Genomic DNA, 21,930 nt, shown 5'->3' on the forward strand with positions numbered 1-21,930 from the left:
CTTTCTATTAATAGGCTTTCATAAAAGCTGCTACAAGCTGCGTGTTTCACCACAATGATTCCTGTGTGGTGATGGAAATTGGTGTGTAATCCCTCCTTATGCGAGTTTATTCTGTTCTGTTTTCTTTTTAAAACTGCTCGTCTTTACAGTCATTCAGATGCATGGACATGTACACCGATCCAGCCACAACTTTAAAACCACTTGCCTAAGATTGTGTAGATCCCCCCTCGTATCACCAAAACAGCTCTGACCCGTTGAAGCATAGACTCCATGGACTCCACAAGACCTCTGAAGGTGTCCCGTGGTATCTGGCACCAAGACGGTAGCAGCAGGTCCTTTAAGTCCTATGAGTTGTGAGGTGGGGCCTCCATGGATCAGACTTGTTTTTCAAGCACATCCCACAGATGCTCGATCGAATTGAGTTCTGGGGAATTTGGAGGCCAAGTCAACACCTTGAACTCTTTGTCATGTTCATCAAGCTATTCCTGAACAATTTTTGCAGTGTGTCAGGGCCACTGCTTTAGGTAGGTGGTACGTGTCAAGGTAACATACACAGGAAAGCCAGGACCCACGGTTTCCCAGCAGAACATTACCCAGAGCATCACACTGCCTCCACCGGCTTGCCTTCTTCCCATAGTGCACCCTGCTGCCATCTCTTCCCCAGGTAAATGATGCACATGCAACCGGCCGTCCACACGATCTAAAAGAAAACGTGATTCGTCAGACCAGGCCACCTTCTTCCATTGCTCCACGGTCCGGTTCTGGCGCTCACGTACCCATTGTAGGCGCTTTCGGCAGTGAACGGGGGTCAGCGTGGGCATTCTGAGCGGTCTGCGGCAAACTGCGATGCGCTGTGTGTTTCCGCACCTTCCTGTCATGGCCAGCATTAAGGTTTTCAGCAATTTGTGTGGGATCGGACCAGACGTTCTAGCCTTCGCTCCCTATGCACATCGATGAGCCTTGGTCACCCATGACCCTGTTGCCGGTTCACAAGTTGTCCTTCTTTGGACCACTTTTGGTAGATACTAACCACCGCATACCGGAAACACCCCACAAGACCTGCCGTTTTGGAGATGCTCTGACCCAGTCGTCTAGCCATCACAGTCTGGCCCTTGTCAAAGTCACTCAGATCCTTATACTTGCCTATTTTTCCTGCTTCCAACACATGAAATTCAAGACCTGACTCTTCACTTACTGCCTAATATATCCCATCCCTTGACAGGTGGCATTGTAACAAGATAATCAGTGTTATTCACTTCACTTGTCAGTGGTTTTAATGTTGTGGCTGATCAGCATATGTTGTATGTAAAACAAAAAAAGTGAATTCTTTGTCGCTCAGTCAAGAAATAATTAGGCTTCACGTTCCATTACCAATTTAGGGTCCTGGTTGTCCAGAGTCTATAACAAAAGCACAGGGTGTGAGGCAGGATACACACAGAGCAGGATCCCAGTCCATCACAGGGCAGTAGTTACCAGTTGACCTGAAACACATATTTGGACTGTGGGAGGAAACCAGAGCACCAGGGAGAAACCCATGTGAACACAGTGAGAACATGGGAACTCCATGCAAACTGAGCATGATTCGAATACACAGCCCAGGAATTGTAAGGCACCAGTACTACCTGCTCTGCCACCCCTCATTCAGACCCATGGGTATCTGCACTGTCTAAAAAACCAAAGTAGTAGAACTGTTTCTTTAGTCCAACATTTGGCTACTAATTCATACCAGGGGCATTTTGCCCTTCTGCAGTCCATACTGTATGAGCCTAATGTTTGATTTCTAACTCAACTCATTTCCCGTTCCTCATGCTCCCACTGGGACTCTTGCAATTTGACCCAAAGGCTGCAGGGAGATGGTGAGGAGGCCGTATTTCGCTCTCGTTTAGGATGGTTAAGAGCAGCTGATACTGTCACAGTTTACTGAGATTGGACCGGCACCGAATGAGCCCCTGATAATCGGATTAGTTCTTTCTCCTCTTTTTACCTTTTTCAAGAGATTTATTGTTCCTTTTCCCCCAATCACTTTGGCTTTTACTTGTACTCTGTTTGGCTATTTTCCTTCCAGTACGTGGAAGTAACCAGCGAAAACATTTGCATTTGCTCTGTGACTATCTTTATGTGGGCTACTGGTATGACGGCTTTTTAGATGAGCGAAAAACACCTGAATAGACATTGAAACTGCTGCCTATTATATCTTTGTAATACTCATATTCATACTTATATTTTCCCACACATATCTTTGAAATAAACCGATAGTGTTCGATATTCTGCTTTGCAGATGAAAAAATTGTAATACTTAGAAATTTCACTAGATCACCAGTCAAGACAACTGTGCAGGCCTCTGTTTTGTACTTTTCATTATAGTAAATGTATTTGAAATAGTTTCATTCATTCATTATCAGCCAATACTTGTCCTAATGTAGGTTCACAGTGGTTTAGAGCCTATCATGGAGGAACAGGGTGTGAAACCCTGGGCAAGACGCCAGTCCATCTCAATACAATAATTTTGTTTATTCTCCAAAAGATTTATTTTAGGACCTTGAATTGCACCCTCTTATCTGTACGCAGGATCACATTTTCTTCCAAATCACATGACCATCGAGGATTGGGAGTTGCATTAGAGCGACATCTTGGTAACTCCCTACAGGCACTGGATTAGCCCGACCACCTGAGAATCAATGATCCGTCACGACCCCATGAAAGCCATTAGTGGACACCACACATGAAGTGGAAGGAAAGTAAAAATGAACAGTGTTTCAAACCAGAGAAACTAATTTATGAGAGAGTCTCTAATTTAAAGCTCTAATTACTATTTTTTTTTTTTTTTTTTTTTAATTAATTTGTTTTTTTGATCCACCAGCAGTGGAAGCCATCACTATGAACAGCCCTCTGTTTGTCATTTCTTGTGTATGTGAGATTATATAACGGCACTCTTTATATATGTTGGCCAGTTCACATACCTGAAGAGAACAGAATAACAGCATGTGGTTCTTATGAGGATCTTGAAGACAGATCCTCACAGCGCCAGAACATCGATTTAAATTGTCCTTGATGCATAATTATAAGTAATTGATTTATGAACATAGACGGCTGAAGGGGGTAATGTGATAACTGTCAATTATAGAATGTTCTGCAGACCTCTTCCTGAGGGGGATGAGTGAAGAGCAGCACATAAAACTGCTTTGGAAAAAAATAGTGACCTTAACTATGAAGGGCAAATGAGTTCGTAGCTATTCATTCAAATGGTGTAGCCATGTGTTTTTACCTAGGTCTGTACTCGTATGGAACTGGAAGATAATCAAATCGATTTCTTTCTGTATAATGCACTGCTATTGGTTGATGAAGACACATGTTACACATGTTACACACACACACACTCTCTCTCTGTTTGAAACCACTTATCCCAAATGGGGTTACGGTGAACCGGAGTCTAACCCGGCAACACAGGGTGCAAGGTTGGAGGGGCAGGGGACGTACCCAGGACAGGATGCCAGTCCATAGCAAGGCACCCCAAGCAGGATTCAAACCCCAGACCCACTGGAGAGTAGGACCCGGCCAAACCTGCTGCACCACCATGCCCCCCCCACGTTACATAAAATCTAAAATTCCAGCTTGGAAAATGGCTCCATTTTCATCTGAGAATAGAATAGCTGTCACACTGTTATAGATTTTTTTTTTTTTTGTATTTTAATCTAAATTTTATCTTATTCTGCTGTATTTTGGGGAAATCCGTTGAGTAGGAGTAGACCTTAGAATGAAGGTCAGCTCTGACGATAATGTTAATCTGACCGCCCAAGGGGATAACGGTACCCGACTTCCCTCTAATAGAAAAGTTGGACTTGTAAGAAATTAGGATGAGAGCAGCGTTTCTCATATAAAAATCAATACCCATATCTGAGAAAAGTGCACGTTCTGAAATGCAAATGGAACGTAGGATTTTTATTTCAGTCTGAGCGTCGTTGCGAGCGGGCGCCTGCTCACACACCCAGAAATAAGATACCGGTTCCATTCGGAGGGACAGATCGCCTTTTCCACCCGCATATCCTGTCCTTTCTTGCTCGGTGCACGTGGGAAGGTACCACCTGTGGGGTTCGTCAGGAGCTCACAACAGCCGGGCCTCACTTGTACAAAACAGCAGTTATTATTTTTCAGACAAGGAGTAGTAAATGTGCAATGTTCCACTCCTTGCCGTACTTCATCTGAGGTCTGGAGTCTCGACTGGTGGAGAAAGTACAGTACTCTACACTAGTGTGTGAGTTCACACCTATGTGGCCCAGAGCCCCCTCTCCTTTCGATATCCCGCCACCGGAGTCGACGAACACATTTTTTTGCCTGTTTGTCGTTCCGAATGCTTCTCAGCTTTTGAAACAGAAGGTCACTCTTCTTCAGTAAACTAAATAAAATATTCTAAAAATACTGCAACAGCAATCAATTGTCCTGAATGCCATTTACTTTTCTTTTTATGAAGCATCACCGACTACATTAACGTTCTTAGAACGGTAATAGATTTATACAAAGCAACAGCATTGTGACATTTTATTGACAGTTATTTGGCCGTCTTCTTCGCCACAGCTACTTAGTGTTTTTACATTAGACTAATTACATTGATTCACATTTATTCAGCTAGGTAATTTTTACTGTATCAGTTCAGGGTAAGTACCATGATCAAGGGTACCACAGCAGGAGCAGGCACTCAAACTGTGCTCCTTCGATGGCAAGGTGACAGCTGCCATGGTGCTACCTCCTGCTTCACAGAGTTCTCGTGGGATTGTGCTAAACATTGGGAATATTGCCTCAAAGATGAAACAAAACTGTGAAGGAATATACCGTAGCGCAGTTGGGGAAGCCTGAATATTTTTCATATCCCTGTGACTTATGAATTCCAGTGAGGTTCTTGTTTTCTTATTTATCATGTATATAAGTATAAATGTATTATACTTTTAAAATACATTTCACTTTGGTATATTTTGCGTATTTTAAACATATATATTATGACAAGAATGATTATCCTAATAGGAAACAGCAGCGAATCTGTGTTTTTCTTTGTTTTTGCTCCAGTTACTCTGTAGTTGATTACAATTATGGTGACAGTGGGAGAAATGAACGTGTTTTTTGGCTTGACTTCTCCTGCTGAAGTGTTAATGCTGTTGTGCAGCTGAATAAATCTGTTTGTCTCGCAAATCATTCAGATGAATGAAATGTAATAAGAAATGTTGTAAAATCCCTGCAGGGAGTTTGAGCTGCAGCATAGAGTTAGTGGCGTCATGCTCAACTTTTCTGTCTTCTCACGATCATTCTTAGTTAATTGTTTTGCTACGGTTTAAAGAATATTGTTTCATTAGCTACCAAAATGCTGTCTTGTGATAATTAATTTTGAGCACTCCTCAGTCAAAAATCTGAGATCCAAACTGTAATTGCTTCTTCCTACTAGACAAAAACCCAATTTCCTTTTTTACATTTTCCAACACTGGAAATAAAAACCCATATGAAATGGCAACGGAATTTTTTTTTTTATTTTTTTTTTATTTAAAGTGCTTTAATTTGCATTCTCTACTGCTACATACTGGCTCACACAAATCCTGAACAGTGTTGGTGCCTTTTCTCATCCTTCATCTTTACAACGTTTTCGATTGCATCCCATTTCCTCTGTAATCAGATATAGATATTACATTCGATTGCATGTATTGAATATAAACCCTACAGAGAGTTGAACTCCAAAGAGATGCTGTGGCAGGACCTGAAATAAGCAGCTCATGCTTGAGAACACACCAGTGTTTCTGCATTAAGGCAGTTTTGCAAGGAAGAGTGGGATGAATTTCCTCCTCAGAGATGTTAAGGACAATATTAAAGTGTTTGCTTGCAGCCATTTCAGCTAAAGGTGCATTAAGCTTAAGTGAATAACTCATTAAATTAAATTTAATTTACAATGGGTGGCACAGCGAGTAGCGCTGCTGTCTCACAGCGCCTGGGTGGTGCAAGAGGATGTGGGTTCAATCCCCAATCAGTCTGTGTGGAGTTTGCATGTTCTCTCTGTGTCTGCGTGGGTTTTCTCCAGGTGCTCTGGTTTCCTCCCACAGTCCAAAGACATGCTGTTCATGTTCACCCAGAGTGTGTGAGTGACAGAGGGAGTGTGTGTGTGTGTTCCACTGATGTATGGATAAGTGACCCAGTGTAAGTAGTATATCTAGCAGTGTAAGTCACCTTGGTGAATAAGGTGTGTGGGCTGATAACACTATGTAGAGTTCATTAGAAGTTGCTTTGGAAAAAAGCACCTGCTAACTAAATGTAAATCAGTTAAAATGTATTGACTGAGGTTCCCTTCGTCTATTATTTGATTTTGGTTGAAGACCTGAAAACATTCAATGTCAAAAAATAGAGGAAAGCAGAAGGAGGGCTAATGCATATTCCGTGTAACCCGGTCAGTATATGAGTATACGAGTACGGTGAATTGCCTGTCTGTCATTGACTCAAAAGCAAACCCTTTGCTTTATCCAGCCGACCTGCACTTGGTCTGCATTCTGGACAGAAAAGCCATTGTACAGAAGTGTTTACTTTTTAGATGCAAGTTTCTTAGGCCATTTTTTTTGCATCCATTTCAAAAAGTCTTAGTACAAAGCTGCTATTTAAGGATATAAATATCACCCCACATAATCAGACTGGGGTTTGTTTATTAGCTTTCCATCTCGGGCTAAATGTGTCTCTGGTTTTGCTGGATTCCGGTTCCAGGAAATTAATACTTTTTGTGCAGTGAGCAAAAAAGAAAAAAAGCATGTAAACACAAATTGCCCTTGTAGTGCTGCTTAGATAAAAAGCCAAAATTGAAAAATCTGAGCTATTCTGTTGTGTAGTCGGAGTCCCTTTGCGAGATTAATGGACGCTGCACCATCCTCATTGCAAAGAACTACAATGAACAAATTAATTTGGCTCACGTTGGAAGAAGGCAACAGCCTCTCGCTTTGCTTGGTCCTGTTCTTTCTCTCGTATAAAAAGGAATTTTTAATTTCACATCCCTCCAATCGCAGAAACGTAAACTACGCTTTTAGTCAAATCACATAGTTGTGCTTCTGATTCCATTTAAGTGCCGAGCTTGAAGGATCAATCACTCAGTAATTCTCAAACAGTATTTTCCAGGGTTAACTAGAGGTTGCGGTACAGTTAGTGCCACAACATTTCCTTATTTTAAAAGTAACACTGAAAATGCTGCACGTTTTTATACGATCGTTTCAAATCGACCGCCTTTCGGTGAGGTTCATTGGGTACGTGCGCCATCATCCTGTTCTCATGGCAAATATTCAGAGGTGTTTTTTTGAAATTTTCACAAGGGTACATTTTAGAATAATTATTATAGCGACACACAGGGTAGCTCAAAAGTTTTGTTCTGCAATGTGTATAGCTTTAATGTTTAAATGGGGCTGTACATATGCGTAGAATTCTGTATATTTCCGTTTTCTTTGAAACGGGCAGCACCTTGCAGTCAAAGGATGGAAATCCACACTTCTGTTGTACTACTGCTGATCAAGGTAGTATCCCCCAGTTGATGTAATAGGAATTACCACACTCTATAAGCACGATATACACACACACAGTCTGAAACCACACATCCCAAGCGGGGTCGCGGGGAGCCGGAGCCTAACCCGGCAACACAGGGCAGAAGGCTGGGGGGGCACAAGGCACCCCAACCAGGACTCGAACCCCAGACCCACCAGAGAGCCAGACCCGGTGAAACCCACTGCGCCACCACATCCCCCTAAGCAGGGTATGGTATTTTTTTTTAAGAAAAAAGCCTGTTTTAATAAGTTGTACCTATTACTTTGCTTTGTCAGCTAAATAGAGGTTAGTAGTATTAACAAAATGTCAGCGTTGACACCGAGAAGCTCTCAGCCCCATTTTATCCGTTGCAGAAAATTAAATTACTGCTTTCCAGGTTTTCTCTTGGTTCCGTTTTCAGAAATAAGCACGTTTCCGTCGTTTGTATAAGTGTATCGTGCATGGCATTGCTGGCAGTGGCGCTCCGCTTATTCCCCCCCCCCCAAAACGTGTGAGGGGGACCTTTAGCCATGTCCGGAGCCGACTCGGGTTTTAATGCAGTGAAAACTCACGGTATCTCCACGTCAGTAACGGGATAAGTAATGCTGTCTGCTGTGTGCACCGATCACTTTGAGGGGCTGAAACCCCACTCAAACGGATCCACACCGTGGCACACATAAGACTCCTAGGAATGTAAGGCCCAAAGTATTATGGGATATACTCGCAGATAGTACAAGAATCCCAGCACTTTAAGCAGAACGCCTGGCAGTTTCCCGCGGTATTTAGCAGTTCCTCTTTACAATGGCTGCTATTTGCCTCTCCTGTTTACAGAGGACACCAAAACTCTAATAATAAGTAGTAAAGGGACAAATGTTGGGTAAATCCCCAGAAACCTCAGGAAAAAAAAGGAAAGCAATGTGGAATAAAAATGCAGTTTGGCAGGTTTTACTGCTTATGTACACATTGACATGATAATAGATGTGGGGGATTTTTTATTTTTTTTTTCCTCCCCCCTCAGCTCTGTCTCATGAATGTTGTGAGCAGAGTGTGGACACACTTTTACCACAGTAAAATGGGACAGGAGAAGAGCAAACACCACTAATGGCCTGTCAGTTCCGGGGAGGTGATTATTCCTTCATCAACCAAACGTATTTATTTTTCGGAGGAAAAGATGTTGTGAAAGTGACGTCCGCAGCAGGGGTCTGAGCCCATCGCTCACCTGTAGGGGTCGGTAGTGAGAAGTTGTGTCTGCGATCGTAGCAATCCCATGATGGATTATGGTCCTTGAGTGCATTTAATTAATTACAGTAGCTCTGCCGTTAATTGGCGTTCTTTAATTACACACTTGCTCCATTTAATCTTTTATTTTATCCAGATTTATCTGTGTGCCGCAGAATCAGATGCTGCAGGAATCTTCTAGAATGTCCCATTTATGTGAGCTGATGAAACAGATCAACAATGTGTGCTGCAATTTTTCATTTTTTGAGAACACAGCCATTCCTCCTTTACGTAATTAGGTTAGAAAATAAAAATTCTATGGAGTCTCTTTGTCGGGCTGTGATTTGAACCATTTTGAATTTAAAGTTATTCCCAGGGAAAATTTTGTAATCGTGTTTACTTTCCCAGTTCCTTTACGAGGTGTAATATGCAGCGTTCTTTCATTTTTACTGAAGTGTTTTTTTTTTTTTTTTTTTTTGCATTAGCACTGGGTTATTAATCCTTTTTTTTGCTGCTGTGCTCTGCAGTTTATTCGTGTTTATTATTGTGGCCAGGCCAAATTGAATTCTAGGGAGGGAAAAAAGAAAACTCCTGCCCAACTTTTGAGGAGTATTGTCCTTGTGCATTCGTGAGACAGCTTATTATTGTTTACTGCCTTGATAATCTAGATTCAGTGTGTTTTTAAAGTAAATCTTCTCTGTAACACAAGAACAGACTGTGTTAGTGTAAAGCCTGTGCTTCACAGGTTATGAAAAGTTAATGATTTATATAATGTATGATTCATAGATAATATTGAGCCCAGCTTTACCATGCAGATCACACTCACTGTGTTATGTAAGATGGCTCACACTTCCTTAAGGGTTCTTAATTTGGGGCCTCGTTGTGAAGCCTTTGTCGTTTCGTCCACCGTCCCCGCCAGAGACCCCGCAGAAGACGGACGCCATCTCCGAGTCCTTCTCGGACTCTTCCCTGTTCAGCCGCTGGGGACAGGACCTGAGTCCAGAGAGCCGCCGGATCGCCCTGAAGAAGTTCCAGTACTACGGCTACAACGGCTACCTGAGCGACCGCCTCTCGTTGGACCGAGCCATCCCTGACCTGCGGCCAGACGGGTACCCGCTTTTTCTGCTAGCTCTTTCTGCAACAAGCTAGGTCCACAGCACCATCTTGGAGCTCTAATATTACCAACGCTGTCTGGATTTCAATCTTTGCTTATTGGCGCAAAGTACTAAGTATACAGTAGCATAGTGGTTAGCTCTGTTGCCTTCACAGGTCTTGGGTTCAAATCCCTGCTCCCAAGGTCCCCTTGATTGAGGTACTTAGCCTGAATGGCTCCAGTAAAAATTACCCAGCCAAATAAATGGGTAAAAACTGTACGTAGCTTAGGATAAGAACGCATCAATATAAGGCTCTTTGGATAGAGTTGTTGTAAATAACAGTTAATAATAATCTCTTTAATGCAAGCAGTATGTAGGCCTATATATTTTTGCAAACAAAATGTGCAGGTAATGAAGAGGAGTCTTCCAGCTGGACCTATGTATGTCTTCTCATGACAAGACTTTTTAACAAAGTTGCATCAGACATCGTATCTTTATTACGTGTATTTATTTAGCGCATGCTTTTCTCCAAAGTGACTTACAATGTTAAGATACTTACAATTATTTACCCATTTATACAGTTGGGTAGTTTTACAGGAGCAATTTAGGGTAAGTACCTTGCTTAAGGATACTATAGCCAGAGGTGAGATTCAAACCTGCAACCTTTGGGCCCCAAGGCAGCAGTTCTAAGCACTACGCTACCAGCTGACTTGTTAATAAAATCATGTGGTTACGTATCACATGATTATGATTTTGAAGTTGGGTTTTATTACTTTGTATTTCTGAAGTACAAATGCAGTACTTGGAGAACCTTTCCCTAGACCGCAACTAGAAACCACAGAGGCTAAAGTGCTTTAATTAGGACATGGAAACTCTTTTCTTATTTTTATCTTTGGAGTCATGAGAGAAAGTACAACCATAGAAATACAGTAGGCACTGAGGAGAGAGGATTACAGCAAGTCAGTGTTTTCCTTTATTGGTTTCCATGGGAATTTGGTTACCGTGGAGATGGAGACTCACTAGTTTCTGAAGCACTTTTCCATCAGGCGTGCTTTTCTAACTTGTTTCAATGGAGGGTGGCTCGTTCTGAAAGAGCAAGTGTTTATAGTTCCGATGTTTTGTCTCTTTTACTCTAAGCATCAAGTTGAACGGTTACTTTACAGCATCCGTGTTCCCAGGGTCAGGCTTCACTCCAAAAGATGTTCAAATACTCAAGGAAGACCATTACAGTCAAAGTGGTGTTGACACCTTTTTCCAGTGCATCACAAACACATGTATGTTCCCAAATGATCTACGAACTCTGGCAGTTCTATGTTGCAGTAAGTTTGCACGTTACTTGTTGCATGAACGGTAGAAAGTCTTTGACATTGGGCTACAGCGTCCAATTTATTATTTAATTTTGAGACTGAGATAGGAGAGGTTTTCAGTGGTACTGGAGGAAATGCTGTGACGATCATGTCTTTTAAAGAGGCTGCTATCGGACCTCTTCAGTTATTGGATCTTGAGTCTTTATTAATTGAGCGAACCAAGAAATCCATTGTTTTTCTTGCAGGTGCAGGAACATTTCGTATCCCACAAACCTCCCACAAGTTAGTATTGTCTTCATTTTCGTCAACGAGGCCCTGTCGGTTATTCTCCGCTCCATCCACTCTGCAATGAGCAGGACGCCCCGCCATCTGCTCAAAGAGATCATCCTGGTTGACGACAACAGCAGCAATGGTAAGAGCCATCCTTACAATGTTGTTTGACCTATTATGCAGAATATGCGCCATATTTCATATCTCAGCAATATGTTTTGAAGCATGCCATTCTCCCATTTTATCGAAATGTAGAGAAGAGAGTTTGACAGCTTTTGACTGAATAACTCCACCATAGGCATTTTAGCAGAAGAGATTCATTTTATTCCATACAATTTATATTTGTGTTTGTTCATTTATCAGATGCTTTTCTCAAAAGTGGCCTTCATTTCTGAGAGGACAGAAGTGCTGTTCAGAACTGACTTAGAGCTTTAGAAACATACACAGTTATTGATGCACAGCTTGTGCGTCTGAGACCACTTTTCTGCTGGTGGGTTGCACTTTGAGACCCTTGCTGAATGCTCTGTGAGATTCAGCAGTTCTGAGGGACAGGGGGAGCTCATTCCACCACATCGCAGCAAAAACTGAGAACCGGGCTTTCTGATTTGGACCTCTTGTGAATGAGAACACCAAGCATCCAGAGGCAGAGGGGTGCAGCGCTCTTGCTGGGGTGCAGGGATTGATCAGGTCCCATAAACATCAGTACTTTCCGAAGAGCACCAGTAAGTGGAGTTTTTTCAGTATCATTAGTCAGAGCAGTAATTTTAATTCTGCAGTCAGAAGCTCAGGAATGCAAAATATATGATACTTAAAAGAGGACAGAGAAATGGAATCCATCACACTTCCCGCTGGTGGCCTTGGAGTACTGATTAAGTTGTTTTTGCATTCTTTCTTTTTGATGTGTTCCGCTCTACATTTCTACCTGTTACATTAGAGAGAGAATAACAATAATGGTGTAAATGGAAAGTGCGAGCATTTACAGGCAGGCAGATTATAAAAGAAAAACCATCTGTACAGTGTCCCTTGAGCTTCTCCACCCATCCCCTGTCTGTGCAGCATCTGCAGGTGCCTCCGCATTCCAGTTCAAACAAAACCTGCTGGGAATGAGCCCTAGGATTCAGCACCCACTGCTCAAACTGAAGCAATGTACAGTACGTCACCCGAGTAGCTGCATAAAACTTTATCCGAATATCGATGATTTCAAATCACATTCCTAGAAATAATTTTGTTTTGTGTAAACATTTACATTGCAAGAGTAGCAGCTTGAAGGTTTACCCATTGTTTAGTGGACACATTTATTCCTTTACATAGTGCTTTTCCTCCACAGCAACTTACAGTGTTAAGATACTTAGAATTATTTACCAGCTTAAACAGCTGGGGCATTTAGGGTAAGTACCTTGCTCAAGGGTACTACAGGTGGAGGTCAGAATCATACCTGTAACCTTTGGGTCCCAAGGCAGCAGCTCTAACCACTACACTACCGGCTGCCCCTGTAAATGGGTATTACATGAGTAGTTGCGTAATGAAGTGATAGGTATAGTTTTTACATGTATTTTGTTTTTTTTTTTTTTTTTGTTTTTTTTTTAGATAATATTGTGAAAGTTTATGGAGCAGATAGGAAATCAGGAGAGAAGTGGGTCTGAAGGAGATGTGTTTTGAGACTCTTCAACACCGGAAAGACCTCAGCAATTCTGAGGGATAGCGGAAGATCTTTCCACCAGAATGGAGCCAAAACTGAGAACCTGCAGGCTTTGATTTTGGACCTCTTGCATATGGGCCCACTGAGTGGCTACAGGTGTTGTCTGGTTCGGGTTTAGCGAGTGATCGGGTCCTACGCATGTTGGGGAGCACATCTACCGATGGTCTTGTAGGCTGTAACCAGAGTCTTAAACTGTGCGTCTCTTTCAGTCCCCCTTTCATCAAGAAACCTGGGATTCCAGTATTACCCGGGTCGCGGATAGACTGAGGGAGTGCCCGACGTGTTCTGCCATTTTCTACCCCGAATCACAAAGATCTTACCTCAAGAGGATTAAAGCATTCCAAGAAGGCTTAGATTATTTCATTTGATTGGCCTTTAGGCTCTCCCCCAGGAAGTTTGGGAATAACTTCTCTGGCATTTTGCAGAACTTGTCATTTGAACTTGTCGACAAGAATGTTCTCCAGCTGTAAACTTCATTTCTGCCCATCTTTTTCCAGCCAGAGCGAATATAGCGGTGCGCAGTTCGCTCTTCCAATGGGTGTTTGCAGTATTTAGCCATGAGTAATACAGGACATCTGTGTTGTTGGTGTAATTATCATTAGAATGGATAATATGCTGTGTACCATTTTTGAGAAATGAGAGGGAAATGTGTAGATTATCTTTCATCATTGGGGTGGAAATTTTATTTCTATATTAGGTAATGTTTTGGAGACTCGGTTTGGAGGTTCAGGAACAAACGGAGCTCAGAGAATAAATCCTCTGTGTGGTTATGAAGCATAAAACAGGAAACAAGTGCCATGTGAGCCCCTCGTCTCCAGGTCCATGCCATGTACCTGCACGTGTGAGAGGGTGCTGTGCTTCATGAGACCAGGCATCCATCATCTTGCACAGAGAGTGCAATGTTAAGCCACACTGGGTTCAGCCATAGGTGGTGTATTGGTTAGACCTGTCACTTTGCACTCGGAGAGCACGGGTTTCAAACCCTGCTCCTGCTCTAATACCCTGGATTATGGTACTTATCCCACGGCTGGATTTTTGTGTTCGTAACCCGTGGGCACTTCCGGTCTGCAATGTGATGCAAAGAGCGGGGTAAACATCACTGAATTACAGTGATTGACATGATGCACTTTAAACTGTTATAATGCCAAGCCACATGACTGGTAGAAAAGCCAGAAAATGAGCTCTCGGAGGGAATGCCTAGAAATTCTGGAATCCTGGTTTTAAGATGTAATTTTGAAGTTTTACTTGGATTAGTTTAGTTGCATTAAACTCCAAGGCCACCTGTCTCAATTTTTTTCTTTATTTTTGTCCCTTTCCCCTTATTTTTCCTGCTTTTAAATTTTTTTTTTCCCCCCCACGTTTGTACACCTTAAAAATTTAAACACTGACTTACCCGAACTGGTGGAGTTAAAATTACCTGGCTATACAAATGGATAAACAATTGCTACCCCCTCATTTTAAATAATTGCCCATTCTTGGCGTGGGTTTTCAGAAGGGGGCATTTTCACTCGCTGCCAATCCCTATGCCCTGTCATTCCCTGTAGCATGTATATGGGCTATGTCTCCTGCTGCCCTTTACTTGGTGCAATAAGCTCGCTCCAGTTACCCACGAGTGCGTAATATAACAATTCACAGGGCTGTTTACCTTAATACTGTACAGTTAATTAATAAAGAAAAACAAATCGGTAGAAATTGATTATGAGAACCAGGCTACGAGAATTCTTTGTGGCTGAGAAAGCATGTGCCGAGCAGGTTGTTAGCAAAGCGGAGGACCATGTGGTGTGTGTGCTGGATGTTGGGTTTTATGTTCGCAATTTGGATGCAGGGCGCTGCCCCTCGGCGTGCCACTATCGGCTGTGAATGGGATGTCGAGCACAGGCGAGCTGTGTGTGTAATTGGAGGGGACGTGTCTAATACAAAGCGCCATTAACCCGTGCCAGAGTCACTGTGATGTGGGGCAATCGAACGGAAGGGAGAATGACGTCAGCGGCAGTCTGTGTGTTTTGGCTCGGAATAAAGCACCAGATTTAATGGCAGTCGCGTCGTCCAGTGGATGTTCCTGCAGTACTTTCCCTCATCCTTCTAGTGTGCGTTTACATTTATTCATTTAGCTGAGGCTTTTCTTCACAGCGATTTGCCTGTTTACACACACACACACACACACACACACACACCATCTGAAACCGCTTGTCCTATACGGGGGTCACGGGGAGCTGGAGCCTAACCCTGCAACACAGGGCTGAGGGCTGGAGGGGGAGGGGACACACCTAGGACAGGACGCCAGTCCGTCACAAGGCACCCCAAGCGGGACTCGAACCCCAGACCCACCAGAGAGCAGGACCTGGTCAAACCCACTGCACCACCATCTCCCCCCCCACCTGTTTATACAGCTGGGTTATTTTTACTGTGTTAATTCATCGCAAGTACCTTGGTCAAGGACGGTACAGCAGAAGTGGATATTTAAACCCAGCTCTGCAAGGTGAAGACTCCAACCACTATGCAACCGGCGTTCCCGAAAACCGTACTGAATGCATACATGCATTCGAGGAGCTTTTAGCCTTTATTTGTTTTCCACCTTGAGGTTTACAAAGATGACGGAAAGGTAATTCAGTTAGTATGTATGGGGTTCTAATCAATAGTTGCTGTGTTTTCAAGACCCCAAACATTTTAATTTACTCAATACATTGAACAATGCATTCAAGGGGGCATTTGAAAGAGGATTAGTCTGTCATGAAGAAATTGGCAAGCGAAAGCATTTTTGCGTCTGAAAGGGCCGATCTAATCCGGTTTTACGTGTGTTTCAACAGCCAGTGGGTGACACATTGATCTGCGCATTTACCCATTAACAGGGTTTTTCATTGCTCATTTCCAGACCTGCGGAGCAGCGGATGATCTTTAAATTTCATGTGGCATTGTGTTCAGCGTATGTCATCGTCATTAGCAGTTTATGGTACGCATATTTGTACGACCTGGTCCCCCGGAGGTTCATGTTTTTATAGTTCCTTCCTCTGGTAATGATTTGTTTTCCTCTCCTCAGTTGCCCGATGGCTTATTTTCAGAATAGTACATTAGCAGCTACTTTCTGTGTTCGTTTTGTCTTTGCCATCTTTTTCGTTCGTAAACTCATGTTCGCTTCTTGTTTTTGTTATGAGACCGATATCTGTTGGCCATTTGTGGTTGGCTTGCAATCGAGCAAGCATCTACCACTCCCCTAATCGGGGTTAAGAGATGTTTTGAATGAAATTTTACGAACGTAAAAACACCTTCCTACATACCCAGTTGCCATGCCGTGGTAGAATAATGGTAAAACCATTGGAATATTAATCCAAGCCAACCCGTTAGTTCAAATTCAGGTGGGCTCAGTGCTGATGAGCCCGAATAAGGATGAAACAGCGGTCCGCTCCTTCGCTGTTCATGACTGGGTAAAATTTCATTTGCCATCTTTTTGTTGTCACGTTTTCGGTTTCTCGTGATCTATTTCACTTTGTCTGGAAAAGTGGTCTGTCGGAAAAATGAATTAAGTGATTTTTTTTTTTTTTTCCCCTCCGTTCATTTAGTAGGTTGATTTTACGTTTGCTGCAACGAAATGCACGTATCATCCTAGACCATCATTAGCTCATTGTTACCTTGCTGCCTTTGAAACACTTTTTGCCTTATAAATAAATAAACTAAAAAACAACAATAATAGTCATGCCAGAAGTGATACTCAGATGAAAAGCATCTGCCAAATGAATAAATGTCAGTGTTAGCAACTCGTGTTTGAGACAGAAACAGAGCAGAAGACTCGCTTTGTCTCCCCCTGAGTAACTGACAGAGACCAGGCTGGTAGATCCAGCCTCTCCCTCTGGTGAGCCTAGATGCCTCGTTCACATGCCGGTGTGATCTCAGTCTCCTGCTAGGTATTTATGACCCATTGTAAAAATGAGAGCGCTTTAAAGAACCCTGGTCAGAGCTGGATCAGGATACTCACACACACACAGTCTGAACCACTTGTCCCATTCAGGGTCGCGGGGAGCCGGAGCCTAACCCGGCAACTCAGGGCATAAGGCTGGAGGGGGAGGGGACACACCGAGGATGGGACGCCAGTCTGTCACAAGGCACTCCAAGCGGGACTCGAACCCAGACCCACCGGAGAGCAGGACCTGGTCCAACCCACTGCACCACTGCACCCCTCTAGATCAGGATACTGACAAATTTAATTTGTAACCACTACCTATTGGTGCATCACGCAAAACTATACCAGCTCTGTGTATGAAAAATGTTTCTGTATTTATGAAACGTTGTGTGCGTGTGTGTGGTGATGTATGTGTATTTATGACAACAGAATTACTAAATACTTCTCAAACGTTTGTGATGTTGGAAGGTTTGTTACTCGGGAGCTCGTAAGTCGGCGACTTCCAGGAGGAAGGGCGCTCTGCGGTCGGCCTTGCTTAGCTAACCCCTCACGGTCGGAAACGCGGCTCTCCAAATGCGTGCCCCATGCTCGCCTGCTGTTCGTCAGGTGTTTCCGTACAAAGAGTTCCGCGTGTAACGCAGATCTGCGGCGAGACGAGCGAACAGATCGAGGACCAGATGAACCCGCCGCGGGGGCCGGTGCAGCGAGACGCTGAATGGCGATGCCGGTGGCGCTCTACACGAGCCGCTGGTTTCGTGCCAGCGGGCCGAGTCGAGTCGCGCCCCCGCCCGGCCCACCCCAGCTGCCCGCCGGCCCCGTCGTTCCGGACGGCTGCTCGCTTCCCGGCGCGAACGCCGGATCTGTTGGCGGATGTCTCGCAGCGTGCGAAAATCTGATTAGCAGATGAAACAAAACGGAGAAGGAAGCGCTGACTCGCAGGGGGGTCTTCGGAGGCTACTGGTGATACAGCTGGAGTAAACAGTGTTCCTCAAAAAAACACATCACACACACACAAGGCGGGGGCCCCTTGGCTCCTCATCAAGCCTTCCTGGAGGAGCGGAAAACGATGATGCTGCTTGTATTTAGACGTAACTTTTCACCAGCACAAGACCCAGCAGATGCCCTTTTTTATTCACACATCCCATCAGTTTAGATTCCCATCTTTCAACTCCAAGTTGCTTTAAGGCCTCTTAGGAAATGATGCAGTCTGCAAGGATAATAGTAGAATACAGTTACGCACCGTTTTTCCACCTGCATCGCACATCCTTTTCTCTTCGCGTCCGAATGCCCGCTAATTAGACCTCTTCTCCGTTTGTCTTTGTCCACAGGTCTCTTTTCACAACATGATGTTAATACATTCAATCGATCAGCACAGGTGATCACATTTTTTCCTCGCTGCGGAGACCCTAATAACAGCAGTGTCACGGAGTACATATTATGAAATGTCAGCACTTACACACATAATCTTTGGAGAAAGTAAAATATATAAATATTTATGAGGGTGCGCTTGTTTAAAGTATATATTCCACAAAACGGTAATTACAATGTGTCACTCGACCTGGTGTCCCGCTTGCTCGATGAAGCGTAGATTCCATTTATTTTCAGCGGTAAAGTCATGTGCTGTATGTGCATTTTAAACTGTCCTAAGTGAACTGGATTATTAATATCTGTCGTTGGTATGGTTATTACCTGTGTGCTTGTCCTAATCTGCAGTTTCACATTTCTAGGCAGTGGGTTTTGATATTAAAAATGTTCCGAATTGGGCCGTGCATTTGCTAAGGGCCCTAAAGTGAACTGTGACTCTTTGTGAATGGGACACGTGAGCATCAACATAGATCTGTCATTAGAAACTAGCATGTTTAGCCCTTCATTGAATGAGTCCTCAATAACGGGTAGGGATCAGGGGGCTGAATGGCCCAGACATTCTTTGGGGGAGAGGATTTTTCTGGCTCTGTTGGCTAGTTTGTGGTTTCCAGAACTGGAGTGTTAGATCATACCAAAAGTGAGTGGAGATGTCAGAGAGTGAGTGTAGGGCTGGACCTCACAAGTACCACCGGTAGGTGTTTGGGGTCCTGGCAGCCAAGTTGACCCAAACACCTGTCCTAACTCCTGTCTTTGTGTTGCATTTGTAGAGGAGCTGAAGGAGAACCTGCAGGAATTTGTGGAGGAGACCAATTCCCAGCAGCCAGGTTTCATCAAAGTGGTTCGTCATGACAAGCAGGAGGGGTTGATCCGATCGCGAGTGAGCGGATGGAGGGCTGCCTCTGCCCCTGTTGTGGCCCTCTTTGATGCACACGTGGAGTTCAACACTGGATGGTGAGTGAGGGATCCCGTTTTCTGCTGCCCTTTGGCTCAGAGTCCTCGTTGCCCTTGCGTACCATGATTGTCGCTTGGTTTTTTTCAACCGAGTATGGTTAAGCTAACTCAAACCCTAACCGTAATCCTATGGCACATTTACATTAATGCATTTGGAATAGTTTGTGAAGCTGTGAGTAGATAATGGGTCTGAAAAAAGATGAGTTTTGAGACCCATCTTCCATGCTGGGAGGGATTCAACACATTGCAGCCAAAACCAAGAACTTATGGACTTTTGATTTTAGACCGCTTCTGTGTGGGACCTCCAAGCTGCCAGGGATGGAGGAGAGAGTGATCAGGTCCTGAAGGGATTGGAGGATGACCCCTTGACTGTAGACTGTAATCAGAGTTTTGAACTAGTAGGCAAAGAACTTGCTAGGAATTAAGATCCAGAACCTTGGCTCACAAATGAACTTATTGTGATATTAATGAAAATTATTGTGGCTATTATGAAAGCATTATTAATGACAGGAGCAATTTAGAGCAGATGAGTGTGAAAATATGTTGACTGAAGGAATTTGTCTGTGGAATTTTACCATCTCCATCCTGAGACATGCAAGAATGTTGTACATGGTAGCGGGGCACCCGTGTGTTGTCCAAGTCAACACAGTTCACCTGTGTCTCTCATCGACCCTCAGGGTACAAAACTCCTTTTCCTGACACAGTCTACATGCTTCTTAAGATCACTCTCAACAGCCTGACCCAAATCTGTCACAACACTTTGATCAGCTTCCAGAACATTTCCACCGCTAATATGCACTGACAAGGTAAATCCATATAGCAAAAAATAACACAGACTTAGGGAAGAGTCATCGCCTTTCATTCACTTCTTTAAGACAGAAATGCCAACACTATTAACCGATAAATAAGAGCTTCAATTAACTTCAGTGGCTTCCAAGAATACCAGCGCCTTCAGCCAGTCCTGGAATTAGAAGAATGGCATTATACACTCAAGCGGCAGAATATATAGCACGCAGTCTCAAAATAGAACCTCTGATGTACATATGAATCCAAAGATATGTATTCTTTTGAAAATAATAAACATAATATTTAATATATATCCTGCTGGTGTTATTTCGTCAAAATGCTGTTGACTGTCCTTAATGATACCAAGCATACCGTGGTAACATCATTTGTATTTATGATCTTAATTACTCTCCGAGAGGGCCGCAGGCCTTTTGTGTAACTGTTGGGTTTACAGTATGCGGTGCGGCCGTCACGGTGCTCTTGACATGATTTATAATCCCCTAATGAAATTCAATTTCATTTTCACAAGAAGGAGCCACATATTCCATTGAGGCGATAATGATATTATTTGTCTCTTCCTGGCTGAGGGATCTGCACATTAGGCAGCTGATGCGACTCAGCCCGTGTTAACTACACTGCCATACCCTGCCTCAAAGTGTGTGCTGCTATAACAAAGCAATACATAAATTACAAGAAACAGATTTCAATTAAAATTTTTTTTGAGAGTGCTGAGCACATTTTTCCGACAGGAGGGTTATGCTACAAAGACGCTTCCGAGTGCAAAACTGCTAACGTGATTGTAAAGTTGTTTTTTGTTGACATTCTCCCATTATTTTGTTGTCTTACAAAACTCAAAGTGGCACAGATTTGTTGGCAACGTCAAATCGGAACTCGCTTGTCGCCGCTGTGCTCCTAGGGCCGAACCCATTCTGCTGAGGATTAAAGAGGATCGAACCCGAATCGTCTCTCCTTCATTTGACAACATCAAATACGACACCTTCGAAATAGAGGAGTACCCTCTATCTGCCCAGGGCTTTGACTGGGAGCTGTGGTGTCGCTACTTGAACCCCCCCAAATCCTGGTGGAACCTTGCAAACAACACAGCTCCAATCAGGTAACTTTGATTAGTTATTCGGTGATGACTTGCCTGATTGTACCATGATATACACCATATCCATAACAATATACTGAACTTCCAAACTCCCAAAAAATTCCCAAACTGCAAAAGAAAAAGAGAAAAATAAACCTATGGGGATCCATGTACCAGTGGCTGCCCAACCCTCCTGGACACAATAATATGAAGATCCAGGACCTGTGTAAATCTGTCTCATACAAAAAAGACAGGTTATGCTGTCAAGACTGAGCCATAACAGCAAAATTTGCTGTAGCTGTTATGTCCATAATTGTCTGTGATTGTGTTATGGATTAAGTTATAATTTTAATTTAGAATTTTAGAGATGCATAACCGATTCGCCTGGTGCTGGTAATGAAAGCGATTGTCTGCATGGGTTGGCGGCAGTAACGCCATGCAGAAACAAGCCTTCGGGTGGAGAAGCTGGTGATGTGTGTGATCACTTTGACCCGCATTCCACGTGCGAACATGGGCGGTAAACAAAGCTGTCCTGTTCCCATGGGGTCCGTTTCGCTGCTCTTCCCACAGGAGCCCAGCTCTGATCGGCTGCTTCGTGGTGGACAGGCAGTACTTTGAGGAAATCGGCCTCCTCGATGAGGGACTGGAGGTCTACGGGGGCGAGAATGTGGAGCTGGGTGTCAGGGTGAGTTGCGATGCTGTCTTAACATGAGCGGGACATGTCTAAT

General features: G+C 43.5%; 1 protein-coding gene across 1 annotated transcript in view; it reads left to right on the forward strand.

Annotated features, from left to right (window-relative positions):
- Window positions 1–21,930, forward strand: part of galnt18b (UDP-N-acetyl-alpha-D-galactosamine:polypeptide N-acetylgalactosaminyltransferase 18b) — a 94,776-nt gene that overhangs the window by 39,506 nt on the left and 33,340 nt on the right. The window contains exons 2-6 of the mRNA XM_018752378.1: window positions 9,665–9,854; window positions 11,392–11,558; window positions 19,143–19,326; window positions 21,029–21,226; window positions 21,773–21,887. Coding sequence (XP_018607894.1) covers window positions 9,665–9,854; window positions 11,392–11,558; window positions 19,143–19,326; window positions 21,029–21,226; window positions 21,773–21,887 — 854 coding nt within the window. The remainder of the gene's footprint in view (window positions 1–9,664; window positions 9,855–11,391; window positions 11,559–19,142; window positions 19,327–21,028; window positions 21,227–21,772; window positions 21,888–21,930) is intronic.

The sequence above is a fragment of the Scleropages formosus genome, chromosome 11, assembly GCF_900964775.1.
Source record: "Scleropages formosus chromosome 11, fSclFor1.1, whole genome shotgun sequence".
Lineage (NCBI taxonomy): Eukaryota > Metazoa > Chordata > Actinopteri > Osteoglossiformes > Osteoglossidae > Scleropages > Scleropages formosus.